At 39.4% G+C, this 14723-nt stretch overlaps 1 protein-coding gene across 1 annotated transcript; it reads left to right on the top strand.

Moving 5' to 3' along the window:
- Nucleotides 1-607: 607 nt before the first annotated feature.
- Nucleotides 608-14133, top strand: COPS5 (COP9 signalosome subunit 5). The gene is made up of 8 exons (XM_050891256.1): nt 608-902; nt 1039-1273; nt 3984-4112; nt 5334-5399; nt 6874-6959; nt 9803-9914; nt 10697-10845; nt 13733-14133. The coding sequence occupies exons 1-8, from the start codon at nt 733-735 to the stop codon at nt 13815-13817; spliced, it is 1032 nt and encodes a 343-aa protein (XP_050747213.1). The 5' UTR covers nt 608-732; the 3' UTR covers nt 13818-14133.
- Nucleotides 14134-14723: the final 590 nt, after the last annotated feature.

Consider the following 14723-nt stretch of genomic DNA (forward strand, 5'->3'; position numbering starts at 1 on the left):
CCGCCCCCGTCCCGCCTGCCGCAGAGGAGAGCGGGAGGGCCCGCCCAGGGATGTGAATAGGGCGGCCACTCGGCCGCCGTGCGGCGGGGCCGGCAGACCGGGCTGCGGGGGGAGGGTTCCCGGGCGCTGTCCCGAGCGCACCGCTCACCGGCGCCGGCGGCCGCAGCTCTCCCCGCGTCCCGCGCGCTTTACCGCCTCCCCGGAAACCGGCGGGCGGCGCCGAGCAGCGCCCCCTGCTGCTCCGGAGGGCGGCGCGACGCGGCCCTCCTATCCCGCAGCCGGCAGTGGCTCGCCGCCTCTCCGGGCGAGAGCAGGGCCGGGGTCGCACTGGCGCGGCTTTAACCGGCGAAAGGGAGCGGGAAGGGAGGCGGCGGCGGCGGTCTCCCCTCAACGGGGGCCTTCGCGGGCCGCCCCCCGTGAAACACTGCTTGGCCAGCCGACCGGCGGCGAGGAGAGAGAACGCACTGTGGCCTCCGAACGCTTCTGTCGGGCCGCAACATGCTATAACCGGAGCACGCCGAGCTGCCCCACAGTCACCCGCAGACTCCGACAGCGGCTGTACTGACCCGGCCGCGGCGCAAAACCGAGCGCCCCCGCTGGCGGTGCAGCGCCGCCCGCCCGGGGCCTGCGCGGACCGTACCACCTCCCCCCGCAACCCCCCCACCTCGCGTGGTTCCGCCGGCGGCCCGGTGAGGCGGGCCAGGGCTAGGGCCGGGCCCGGTGAGGGGGAGTATGGCGGCGGCGGCGGCGGCGGCGGGGAGCGGCGCCTCCGGGAGCGGGATGGCGCAGAAGACGTGGGAGTTGGCCAACAACATGCAGGAGGCGCAGAGCATCGACGAGATCTACAAGTACGACCGCAAGCAGCAGCAGGAGATCCTGGCGGCCAAACCCTGGACTAAAGAGTGAGTGAGAGCGGGGCCGGGCCGGGCTGGGCCGGGCGGTGGGGCCGGAGGGGCAGGCGGGCGGGCGGCGAGGGCCTGAGGCGCGGGCCGGGCGGCGGGGCCGGCCCTGATGGCTTCCGCGGCCTCTCCCTTGCAGCCACCATTACTTCAAGTACTGCAAGATCTCGGCGCTGGCGCTCCTGAAGATGGTGATGCACGCCAGGTCAGGGGGCAACCTGGAGGTGATGGGGCTCATGCTGGGCAAGGTGGACGGGGAAACCATGATCATCATGGACAGCTTCGCCCTACCGGTGGAGGGCACCGAGACTCGCGTCAACGCTCAGGCGGCCGCCTACGAGTACATGGCTGCATACATTGAAAACGCAAAGCAGGTAAGGAGAAGTGCCAGAGGGTGTTTCTCTCCCTCCATGGTCTGGCTGTGGATCTTGTCAGCTAATCACGGAGGAATACGTTATGGGGTTTGCAGGCTTCCCTGCCTTCCCCCCTCCCACAGTGCTGTCCAGTTGCCCTGTTTCTTCTCAAACATGGCTAAGAGAACTGTGTCGGCAGCAAAGAACACAGTCCCCTTTAAACATTTTCACATATATATTTCCATGTCTTACAGTAGGTCATCGAGTACTGGATTTTCCTTTCCTTTAGAAATTATTTTCATTGCTCAGGAAGTGTTTTTGTGGCTGCAGCTGGTGGCTTGTGGATGGAACAAGGAGGGAGTGTGTTTCTAAAATAACTGATATAATGCATGTTTCTAAAAACAGTATGCAAAATTAAATATAAAATATGTATGTGTCAGAGATACTTACTATTTGTAGATAGGAATATGACATTTATTCTTACCTTCTTGCTTTCTGAAGTCTTGCTGCATAGCCATGCTGCTGTTTTCCATAAAAATAAAGACATTTGTGAAGAAAATGCCAATGAAGGAATAAGTAAGTTTCAGTGCAACTTAATTATTCATATTTATAATTTGGAAATTTAGATGAACTGACTCAGATGTCTGTTCCACCTCTTCATCACCCTGTATTCAGAGATCCATGTCACATTAAGCCTGACTGTGCAGTAAAATTCTCACATGCAGAAGGGTAACAGAAATATGAATCTGCTCTGTGGCTGATGTAGAAACCAGCATGGCACATCAGAGCACCTGCTGACATGCTTCTTCCAATACAGGGCAATCCTATACTACGAATAAGCGTAGAAATAACTCTAACTCTCCAAGCTTAAATAGTTTTGAGACCCAGTTTACCCTTTGATTTTTCTTTAATCCGCAAAGTATTTTAAACCAGCTAAGATTAGAGGCCCCTTACTTATTCACTGGAGATAACAGAGCAGTATTTGGGTTATTTTGGAGAGTTGTACTTACATTCACAGCCTTACATACAGTTAGAGAGATTTAAATCGATGTGAATTAGGTTGGATCATACCATCAGAAAAGAGTAAACATAATCCAGAAGTAGGTGTATTCTGGGACTTTTTGTAATAATTCACCCCTGTTTACGAGAAAATTTAGAAATAATTTATTTAATCTAGTTCCTTTTATCTGGAAACTATTAATGTCATGATGCTAATACTGTTGTTGCAGAAAAGTAGGTAACTTGAAAAGATGTCTTTACCTAAAGATATATTCATACTATCCAGTTCTTAGGTAGAAATAATGGGTTTCAAAATAGTAAGTATATAGCATAAAATTAGTATTTTTTATATACAGTTAGTTTGTCTTATGTTTAAAACAGTCCAGGTTTATGTAGGAGTACTCATATGATAAAAGTTTTTTCTAGTTGTTTATATTGTACAGTTTTGTTTATAGTTGGTCTCACAATTTTGAAATTGAACTTGCGGGCAAATATAATAACTCAGCTTTACTGGTGCTCTGGCAGAGTTTGCGTGCTGGCTGTTCCACATTTGATTTTGGCAAGCAGTTGTTCCTGGAATAACTCTTTTTAATATTAGATTGCAAGTTGATATATTCCCCTGCATAAGTACTTTACAGATGCCAACGTTCCAGTTATTTGCTTTTCATGGGCAGGATCTGGTGTTAATACAGTCAAAATATATTATTTGGCTTTGAAAAATAACACGTTCTTAGTGTTTTCTTGGTCTCTCCTTCTCTGTTATGGGAGATGTAAAGAAAATATGAATATTATTCACCAATTCAAAAATAAAATAAATGTTCCATTCAGCTGGCAGTTTGTGTGTTCTGTCTCATCTTAACATTTTTCTGATTTAACCTTCCTGACATATTCAGTATTTGGCAAAACCAAGCAGGTGATGCATCCAAACACACAACTCTCAGTTAAGAACTGGCATATAAGGTCACACCAAAATTATTCAGCTCAGTATGGAGCAGCCAGTAAGCAATTCCTGAGAGAGGATTACAAAATTAGGTGCAATGGGTGTTTGTTCTCCTGGAGGTTTTTTTGGTTTGTTTGTTTGTTTTTCTTCCAGTATTTATAGAGACAGCCAGGGGTATTATTTGGAAATTCCTATTTTGACTTTTTCTGATCCTAAAAATCTCAAAAATTCATCTTTTGGCTTTCAGATCATGCTCTGGCAATAATTTCTGTCACTTCTGTTGTTGGAAAACATGCCTCTCAAGTTATTTTTTAAACCTACCAATAATCTCTCTATATGTCTCTGAGATGTGTTACTGTACTAAATAATGAACATTCGTTCTCTGCTGACGTACCATACATTATATGAGATTATATATACTCACGTCATATCCACCCTAAGAAATTTCTCATCCACGCTGAAGAGTCCCAGCTTGCTTACCATCTCACCATGTGGAATCTCTTCTGTACTTCAGTTGTCACTGAAGAAGGAGCTCCTGGCTCCTTGAAGTTCTTTGTTCTGCGGTACTAGCTGTAACAGAGAAGGCTAATACTACAGATTGTATGGTTTCTAGAAAATAGTTTAGCAAAGTAAGGTGTATGTTTAGTATTAATAAGTTACTATTGTGGGCTGTGTGTGTATTCTTTTTTATCCTCTCACCGTATTGTAGTATGCTGGAAGGCCCAATAGAGGGCAGCTGATACTTTCGGAATGGAGGTTAACACTGGGTTTATTTTCCTTCCCTGCTGTTAGGTTGGTCGTCTAGAAAATGCAATTGGCTGGTATCACAGTCACCCTGGCTATGGCTGCTGGCTCTCTGGGATCGACGTCAGTACCCAGATGCTTAATCAGCAATTTCAAGAGCCCTTTGTAGCAGTGGTTGTAAGTACTGGCTGATAGTTGATAAAACTGCATAGCAAGTTATGTTGAGGGGGAAATAATTTTTAGATTTCTGTCTTTTATCATTCTAGTAGTGTGTCTTTTGCATGATGAAAGTGTTAGATCCAAATTTTAAATTGGTATTGCTCCTTTTGCTCTGCTGGCCACACACTGGTCAAACCAGTAGTATTGCATACTGAGGCCGTTTTCACTGCATTGTTCCAGGTATGGTAGCTCTGTACAAATCCATACATTACTCTTAACTTAAAGTTCTACTTGGTACTTTTGAAAAAAATTGTACTGAGCAATCCATATTCAACTTCCTGCAATAGAACAAACATCTGTTTCTTTTGTTCTCTTCGTTGCTTCATCTGTCGAAATAGAGCAAAGCGTGTTCACAGAGTTCTGTTACTTTGCACATAAAATGCCTTTTAGATTAAATCAATGGCATAGTACAAGGTAGAAGACACTAGGAAATCTATCTTTGAAGAAAAAATCTGAAGAAACTCTTTGGGCCCTTCAAGGTCTCCCAGGCTTCAGATCACATTTGAAATCAAAAGTAAACCTTATCTTAGATACTACTTGTATAACCATTGCTACTGAAGGAAGTAAAGGAAAAAAGACTGAAATTAGTCAGAAAGAAGGACTATAACTCTGATGGAAGAATTACATTAGAAAAGGATAAATGACCCTTAAGAAATATTTCCACCGTGTGAGTTCTCCTATGTTATGACATAATTTCACAGGTTCAGAACACTTTCCTTGGGACTGCTTTTTTTTTTTCCCCCCTTCTTTTTTTAATTACTTTTAAAATTAGACAGGGCATTAGTATGTATGTTAGCAAGGAGATTCCTTCATTGGTTTCCTGTATTTTCCACCAAAATGCAGCAGATCACATAATATTTTTTCTTAACCTCTAGTGGTTATAAGATTAAAATGCAGATTTTTATTCTGGTTTATTGATTGCTCTTAAGTGCAATTTCTTCAAAGTATTTGGGAAATAAGGAAAATGAGTTTGAAAAAATGGTACATAGAAGGCTATTGATATTCCCATCTTTTTAAAGAGTCTCATACCAACAGATGCCAGCTGAAAAAGTACTGTTTATGACAAAACTAATACAATTTGCACTAATTATGTTTCTGAAATACAATTACTGTAAAGTTAATTTATGCCTGTAATAATTCATAAAGTGCGTATAACAAGCATTACTTATGTTTCTACAGATTGATCCAACAAGAACAATATCTGCAGGAAAAGTAAATCTTGGGGCATTTAGGACATATCCTAAGGTAAATAGTTAAAATTATCTAGTGTGTGATCACTAAACTGTCCTTAAGTAAGTAATAGATTGGTTCTAAAGATTACTGCAGTTTGATCATCTGACAGTTTAATCTGCTGTGCTGTACTGTGTGTCATTGTTCATTCTAAAAGAAAGACATGCTGATATACTGGTTATTGTGTGTCTTTGGATATTGATTACATTTACAAAGGTTGACTTCTAGTTTGTTTTTCATAGATTTTTGGCAGTTAATTCAAACAGACTGTCTAGATAGTGCAGCTGTCCTAAAATTATATAGTTCCATATAGCCACTTTTTAAGGGATACAGTTGTAGGTAGCATTCATCAAAATAGATTTATGTTAATTCTTCTCTATCATTTTTTAGACCTAAAACCAAATGTTAATAGCGTGTTCAATATGTTGTAATCTGCTTTTCATTTTAGAAAAGGAAGATTCAAAACTATGTACTTAACTCTTTCAAATAAATATTATGAGTGTTCACAAAATAATGTACAAAAAACCAGTTAATTAAACAACATGGAAGGGTTAGGCTAAAAACTAGAAAATCACAGAAATATTGGAGATCTAGATCTCCAAATGCAGTCTTTTGTTTATACTTCTGGCAGAGATATAACTGTGCTATTTAATTTCAGTCTAATAAAGTTCAGGTATATCCTTCAAATTGCCAGTTATTGACTCAGGCTGACATCCAGTAAAACTGTAATTAACAAAAATGTTTGTGAGAGGTTCCCAGTTGCATTCAAGCATTATTTTTGTGTTGACAAATATGCGAGAGATCTTGGAACAGTTAGTGATTCAGGAGAGTATTCACTTCTGTAGGCAAAACCACTTCATAAATACTTTCAGAATTTTGAGCAGGGAGAAGAATCATGCACCTGAAAACCAAATCATATATAGAAAATGCACGTTAGAAGTGTATTTTTAGAGAGTCCTCACGGTGGTCTGTGGGCAGTTCTTGCCTAGTCAGTAGCTGTGAGTGGCACCATCTCGGCTAAATAAGTAACTGAAGTTTTAGGTATCCCTAAGGCATATCCAAGGCATGGATGTTTCTTCCCTCTTCTCATGCCTCCTATCTTCCCTCAAAAGAGGACTGAAGTCACTGCCAAGAATAGGTAGAGAAATATTATCTTAGAAGCAGCTTGCTCTTTCTTTGATCTAGGAAATGATCTAATCATAGCTTGCCATCTTACTTGTTTGAAAAATCTCAACTATGACCACTAGTTTGCTTCCAACATGCTTTTTGATAGACCTGCAAATGTAATGACTGCTAGGAAAGCCAAATGTAAATCTGAGATCCGAGAAAATTCCGAATTTCAGGCTACTGGGGGAAATTTCATTTTCCCTAGGAAAAATAAACTAGAATTGCATAAAATAGAATTTTTGTGAAGTGCTTTCAAAAAGTTTAGGCATTTAAAAATGTCCGAAAATTACTGTGTCATCTTTGCCCTTTGTTGAATTTTTAGGGCTATAAACCTCCAGATGAAGGTCCCTCTGAATACCAGACTATTCCGCTTAATAAAATAGAAGACTTTGGTGTACATTGTAAACAGTAAGTAACATAAAAGCTACTAACTCTAGCACAAGTTCTCAATTTTTGTGTTCAGGTTAGTGATTCAGTATGAAAAAGTACATTTCTTGAAGTGTTTCAAATCTTGAAGTTCTTTGTTGCTTTAGCACTGTTGGTGTCATTTAGCAGGAGATATTTTAAGGGAGAACTGTTACAAAGATGAAGGTGAACCTGTTTAAAAGCTTTAGCAGTTGATTCCCGAACACCTTTAAGTAGTGGTACTTTCGTAGGGCAGGGAGGAAAGAGTCAGATGTAGATTTAGCAGCAGGGCTAGGGAGACTGTAATCTGTCTGCTCTTCTGAGTAGTGGCAAGTGCTGTGCATCTCTTTATCTTGTGTCACTGGGCATGTTAAGATTGTTTCTGTCTTTGGTAGGATTGGAAAGTGGAGCTGCTTCAAGGATGACAGCAACAGGAAGAATTACTGCTTTTTCTCTCCTGCTAGTTTACTTTCCATGAATTAAAAAGGTAGTTTAGTTTTAACCATTCTTTCTTTAACTGTTCTATCCCCAGCCACACGTTCCTCACTTCATACTTACATTTTCTTATTTGATGAGGCATTTGTTTTGCTGGATCAGTCCCCTGATCTGGTCCAGCTTGTGGGAGCACACACATTCTTGCTGGTTAAGCTAAGGTGGGGTGAAAAGTAGAGACAGATGTTGGAGGCACAGTGTTTGCAAAGAACTGCTAAGGAAAGATGGGACCGCTTCTTTCAATAACGGCCTGGTTTCAATTCTACCTTCAGATGTTTGACAAGCACTACAGCTTAAGCATCTGTGTACAAAGAACTTGAAGATCTTATTGACACCAGTGTGTCCTGTAGGCTGTTGCATAGTTTTTTCACGTTTTTGGTGCATGGATATCTGTTCTTCAGTGCATTTATAGTTGCATGCAAAGTCTGACCCTGAAGAGATGAAGAAATTAAAACAATTGGAATTGGTCTTCCTATCCAATTTCAGGAAAAATCCAGAACAGTAGCTACACAGAAATCTTTGTAGAACTGTAATGTTCCTGTCGTTTCAGAGTAGCCCTTTTAAGTCTGGCATTGGCCATAAACCCATGCTTTTAAGCATAAAAAGAGGATATGTTTTATCCTTTCTATTTTAGAGGTGGTCAACTCTCTCATTTGGGAGAGTTCATTTGGTGGTTTTTTGAAGTTGGAAGTGCTTAATAGTTATCATTATAATCTCCGTCTCAGGAAGTTGGCTTCTTGTACAAGCCATTTCTTTCCATCGAAACCAAGAAAATATTTTCCAGTCTTTCCTAGAAGGAAACAGCAGTTAGGCAAAGAGAGGGAATTAAAAGTGGAAATTTGTCACGTTACTGAATTACTGATAATACGAAAGGCTAGAGTGGTGATGTCCTCTCAGTAGTATGGGTAGTCTGACTAAGAATTAAAAGTTTAGAGAACTTGAATGGTGATCATAGAACCATAGAATCATTTGGGTTGGAAAAGACCTAAGATAATTGAGTCCAACTGTTAACACTGCCAAGTCCACCACTAAACCATGTCCCTAAGCACCACATCTACATGTCTTTTAAATACCTCCAGGGATGGTGACTCAACCACTTCCCTGGGCAGCCTGTTCCAATGCTTGACAACCCTTTCAGTGAAGAAATTTTTCCTAATATCCAATCTAAACCTCCCCTGGCACAACTTGAGGCCATTTCCTCTCATTCTATCAGTTGCTACTTGGGAGAAGAGACCAACACCCACCTCGCTACAACCTCCTTTCAGGTAGTTGTGGAGAGCAATATGGTCTCCCCTCAGTCTCCTTTTCTCCAGGCTAAACAACTCCAGTTCCCTCAGCTGCTCCTCATAGGACTTGTGCTCTAGACCCTTAATTATCCTGTCTGTTTGGAATGCCAGTGACCACTAATTGCTTCATAGTAGCAGTCTGGATAATCTTAGTCAAACTTCTTTAATTGGTGTTCAATGCCCAATGTGAAACTGCTTCCATTTAATCTTTTTAAGTAAGTTTATTACACTATTTCTCAAACAACTTGGATTTCTAATTTTCAATCTGCCACACATCTCTTTGAAGAACTGACTTAGTACCTCATTTTTCTTAGTATATGTGAAATAAGGGCATTTCTTCTGTCACAGAAATATTGAAGTGTGGTGTGTTGGTAGATTTTAAAGCATTGTTATCTCAGATGGAATTTCTTACAGAAATGCCAAGCAAAATAACTTTCCAGAGAAATCAGGAGATAATAGGATTATTGATAACCTGCTCAAGAATTTCCTGATCAAAATAAAGTTTAATATAGCTCTTTAATGTTGCTGTAACTCACCTACACTAATGACTTTGCATAGCTCAGCTTTCTATCTGCTTTATCATCTCATGTGAATTCTGTAGCACCACTAAAGCCTGGCTTTCAAAATAGGTGTGGTAGAACGTAAGATTGTTTGCCTGTTTGTAACATTTACTGCCATCAAACATTCCTAATTGAATTAGAGGTGATATATGCAAAACTGCAGTCATCTGTAAGTAACAATTATTACAGTATTGAAGATCCCAAGCGTGGAACAGGGCATCATTGCATTGCACAAGAAGTTGTTAAGAGACTAATTTAAAAAACCTTGCAATCTCATTAAATGGAACACACCAGTATGCGTGGGGATTATGTATACCTGTATTAAAGCTATATGTGAAATACTTATGGAAAATCTCTTAGAGTTTAGAATTGGAACTGGGGGTAACTTTTTTATTGTTCAGTGCTTTGAATTTTTGAAGATATTTGCGATGCATGTACTTTGGGTGTCACAGCCAAACAAGACATATTTAGATGGAAGCTTATTTTGTTTGCATGTTTGTTTTTAAAGGTATTATGCTTTAGAAGTCTCGTACTTTAAATCATCTTTGGATCGTAAATTGCTTGAGCTTTTGTGGAACAAATACTGGGTGAACACTCTCAGTTCTTCTAGCTTGCTTACTGTAAGTACCATAGTATGCTATCGTGTGCATATATTAATTCATTAGTGCTGAAAGCCAGACCCTCTACTGAAAAATGCTTAACGGGACACTGATAGATATAGATCCACATTAAGAATCTATTTGTCGGATTAAACAAGAAAGGAAGGTTTTCCTAATCATAAATACTGAAACGTTCCTTATATCTGCTCTTTAAAAGCAGAAGGTGGGAATAACTTATGTTTAATTTTACTGAGTTCTCTATACGCTTAGATTTTGTCTTAAACACCTTTTAACCTTATATCTCTTTACAGCACTGTAATGAATAGTATGCCTTAAAATAATGGTATTGAATGAGTAAACGCTTCAAAAAAAAAAAAAAACCAACCCCAAAAAACCAATGGAACTATTAAAACGAGGTTGCAACAGAAATACTGCAGGTAGACCTTCAGTGTAACAGCTCAGCATCAAAACCTTCCTTCTGCAAAAGCAACTTTTATACCTTTTCTCTTGGTCAAAACCAACTGCGTTTTACTTACTCTTTCATAACTTAGGGCATGGGCGGAAAGTAATAAAGAGCGCCCATTTCAGGCTTTAGGTATTGAGCGTTTGTCAGATGCTCAGCTTCTGTTCTCAACCACCACTCGTGTGCCACTCAAGTTCTGTATCACTTCAATTGCAGATATAGGTTAAAATGTGCAGTACTACAGTCTTAAAGGCTCCTTTCAGATTCTGTTTATTTTGTGTATAAATGCTTGAATTTATAGCTTAGAATTCAATATGTTTATTGCCTTCTTTCTCCCAAGAATGCTGACTACACCACCGGCCAAGTCTTTGATTTGTCTGAAAAATTAGAACAGTCAGAAGCTCAGCTTGGAAGGGGCAGTTTCATGCTGGGTTTAGAGACTCATGATAAGAAATCGGAAGACAAACTTGCAAAAGCAACAAGAGACAGGTAAGATAACGAATACTTGTGTTCTTCTCTGTAAAAAGTGTTATTTTGTTTTAAACTTTTATCATGCATTTAGTTGTAACCTACCAATTAAATTGTAACCTACCAAGATTATAGATAAGAATGATTAGATTATAGATAGGAATGAGAGACTCCAAATGTCACTTGTTATTTTTGAAAGTTTAAGAAAATCTTGCCTTTATTAAACCTACAATGGCTTTTCGGTCTTTGTTTCTGGAATAAATTCAACTCTAGTTTACAGTTTATTAAACAAAAAAATCCCTGTTAAATTCCATCAGGATACAGCAAACCAAAAAAGATTGTTTTCTGTCAAATGCAAAATGGTAGCATTGCTAGAAAATAGCACATTTTATGTGGTTAATCAGGTTTAAACTAACAGTAAATAAAATTATTATATAGGACATGATTTTAAGAACTAGAGCTAATAGTCCAGTAAGTTTACTGGGTGTACAGCAGTATTTCAAAGAAGTTGTAGTGTTTTTCCCTCCGTGTTCCTTATATGTTTGTTGGTAATCAGCTCTTTCCTTTTTTGAGCTTTGAAGAACAAAAGTTGCTTCTCACTAATACTCACATCTCTCTCCCAATAGTCTTAAGAATGATATGTGTGCTTAGACTATCTATATAATGTTATAGTCACCATTTTTCCAAGTAAAATCTTTAACAAAGGGTAATAGTATCCAATAAGTCATACAGTACCTTGGGCTGTTCAAGAACATTGTATTTGGCAAATTCCAGATTTTGAAAACCAAGAAGTACTGCACTGTACATGCTAGTACAATCTCAGGTCCATCTGTGGAGAAGACAGGACTCACTTGCATGCATCTTAGGAGTGTTCTGAGTGAGATATCGTTCCATTTAATACAGAACAATTCTGTAGAATCCCTTGGAACAGACTGCAAAAATTGAATAAAATCTGGGATGTTCTACTTTTCAGATTTGGAGGTTTTCTGGTCCTCTTCCTCATCATTTTATCCTGATAAGTAGAACAGTTTTCTTGTATTCTCTTCCCCCCCCATGTTAGCAACATGTGCTATAGTACAAACTTTACTAAGGAACTGATTTTTGAGATACCAGATGAGTGGTGAGTTTAATGATAGGCCAAAAAAACAGGAGACAAAAAGGAGGCCTTGTGTGAAGAGACTGATTTATAAATAAATTACTTTATTTACATCTTGCTCAATATGACTCAGGTGAACACGGGCTTTGCCTTAATAAAGAGAGGAGTCAGCTTGTGTTGGACAAGCCTTTGTTCCACAGTAAGCAGTGGGGGAATACCTGCAAATGTAATGTGGTCATTGCTAAATAGAATCAGAGTTGCTGTTGCACTAGTGTCTTCTGTGCATTTGTTTGCTTGTTATGGAAAGTTAACAGCTCTTACAATTTTTCTAACAAACATGATCGAGTTGGAGGGGGGTTGACTTTATAGAAGTTAATACTCATGTAGACTATTTTAGTTGCAGAATACATTTGCAATGGAGTTAAGGCTGTTGCTAACTGACAACAGCCAGGTTAAGTGATACCTCCCAGTTCCTGTAGTGAAACAGTTACAATAACAATGCTTTAAAGACATGAGAAGGACAGAGTTGCTGACAAGTTTGCTTTGATTTTGATCCCTGTTTGGTGTCCCATAATACTGACTGCATTTTATTTTCACATTATTCTCACGTGCTTACAGTTATTCTAAGAACATCCTACTATATGATTTCTTGCAGTGTTTCTAGAGATTTTTCTTCTCTGTTTTTATTTAGTCATCATCAGTAGTTCGTTTATAAATTGTAAGACTGGAAGGGATTGTTGTTGTCATCAATTCTGCTTTCCTGTGTAACAGAGGCTACTGTAGTTCCCAAAATGGATTGTAACACTTTTACAGATTCATGTTTTTCTTCAACTAATAAGCTTTTGTAAGAAAAGAGAAAAGCCAGCAGGAGACATGTGCAGACACCAGGACAATTGATTTAGTGGCACCTAAATTACTTTCAAGAAATAAGGTTGCAAAGGTTGCTAAAGGATTATTGGGTATACCCGTTTTAGGAAAAACAATACTGTAAGACATTAGCATAAAGGTGCTTACACTTGACTATATGATATCTTCTGTTACTGTACATACATATCCTAAGAGCTGTTTTCTAAGAGTACATATGCATTAGCCAAACTCTGCTCCAAGCCAGCTTCCTTTGCCTAGGATTCCTTTATCTATTTAGTAGTATTTTGTCCCTGTTCTCCATGCCTTCAGGGCTGATTCATCTTTTGCATTTGTATATTCTGAGACATTACTATTTGTTATTTTGACACTACATCCCCCTAAGCCAGGCACACTGGATGAAACTTGGATCAATAGGAATCCTCTCAGCTGTTCGGGGGTTTTGCAAATGTTACATATTTTGACTAATAACTGATGAGCTCTATAAACTCTTCCTTTAACGTTCTCTGTAAAGTTTCTCAGAGGAGCTATGGTTACTGTGCACTACTGGCCTGGGGTTGGGCAAGGAACAGTGAGAGCCTTCAGGTATTGCTAACAGCTGGTAGCTCCATTCATTCCCCCAGGGATTTTTTTTTTATTATTATTTTTTGATTCAGGTGACCAGAGAGCTCACTTGCTATTGTTAATGTAAGATGTCCTAAATTGCCAGACAAAGAAGTTTTCTGGAATTGGTCTTTGTGTATAGCGCTCATAAGTTTGCTTTTTAAGTAACAAAAAGCTATTGGCAACAATGGCTAAATTGCTGTGTGTGACTTTTCCTTTCTGGACAGTTGTTAAGATTCATGGGGTTATGGGCACCTTGAACTTCCAAAACAGCTGAGTATCTTCAAATAAAATGACAGTTCAGTTCGGTGTTTGGCCAATGTTGAATTTATGCTTGTTTTTCAGCTGCAAGACCACCATAGAAGCTATACATGGATTGATGTCTCAGGTTATTAAGGATAAACTTTTTAATCAAATTAATATAGCTTGAAGTGCATCACCAGCTGATATGCATCTCCAAAGCAGAAAAAGTCATGGTTTCTTTCGCTTGGACTTGTTCAATTTGGGAAATGAAGCTGGAGTGGAAAATTATTCATTTAATTTGTAGTACTTTAATATTTCCCACCTGTCTGACCAGTTCTAAAGAACAAAATGTTCTGAAATGTAGTGCAACTTTTTGTTCTTTATCATAAAACACAACAAGTTTGGAGACCTGTTCCAAAAGAAAAATAAATGTGACTTACTGGATTTTGCTCTTAGGTATTTATCTCTATTATCCAACTGCAATAAAACAATTTTGAAAATGAGTGAGTGTTTTGGGGCTTGAATTTTTTGGCAAACATTCATCTCTTCTTACTCTTTTTCTTATTGTTACATAGAAAAGTTCTGTCCACTCAGATTAGGTAGGTAACCTATGCGGTATAAGAAGTTTGTTTCTCAGATTTTCATTGCTGTGTTTAATTTTTAAGAATTGAAATCCCATTTGCTTATCTTTTAACAAGTTATTAAATATAATGGAGCCTTTCCTGATTTAGTTTTACTGGTCCAGCCAGAAATGGTTTCTTCTCACAATGATGAAACATTCGTGCATGATACAACAGTATTTTACTTGTAGCTTCACACTTATGATGGACACTTTATATTTCTAAGTAGTCAAGTAATGACCGGTTCCGCAGTGAAACTAATAATATGGTTATATACCATTATTTTTCTCCTGCTCACCTTCTATTGCTTGTCATAGTCACTTGTTGCATGCAAAGGAACAAAATGAAAAATTACTATCTCTGAAATACGGCCACAGATACTAAAATGCATTAATCATCATTGCTGGCTTGCAACATGGGGCTGCCGCAGGGCTGATCTAAGTTTGTTTTGGAGGCTTTCATACTGCATTTCA

The sequence above is a fragment of the Gymnogyps californianus genome, chromosome 2 (genome assembly GCF_018139145.2).
Source record: "Gymnogyps californianus isolate 813 chromosome 2, ASM1813914v2, whole genome shotgun sequence".
Classification (NCBI taxonomy): domain Eukaryota; kingdom Metazoa; phylum Chordata; class Aves; order Accipitriformes; family Cathartidae; genus Gymnogyps; species Gymnogyps californianus.

Coding starts and splice junctions, on each gene's coding strand:
- COPS5 (XM_050891256.1), top strand. CDS start 733: ATGGCGGCGGCGGCGGCGGCGGCGGGGAGCGGCGCCTCCGGGAGCGGG. Junction 4,113..5,333: donor AGCCCTTTGTAGCAGTGGTT/GTAAGTACTGGC, acceptor ATGTTTCTACAG/ATTGATCCAACAAGAACAAT. Junction 5,400..6,873: donor CATTTAGGACATATCCTAAG/GTAAATAGTTAA, acceptor TTGAATTTTTAG/GGCTATAAACCTCCAGATGA.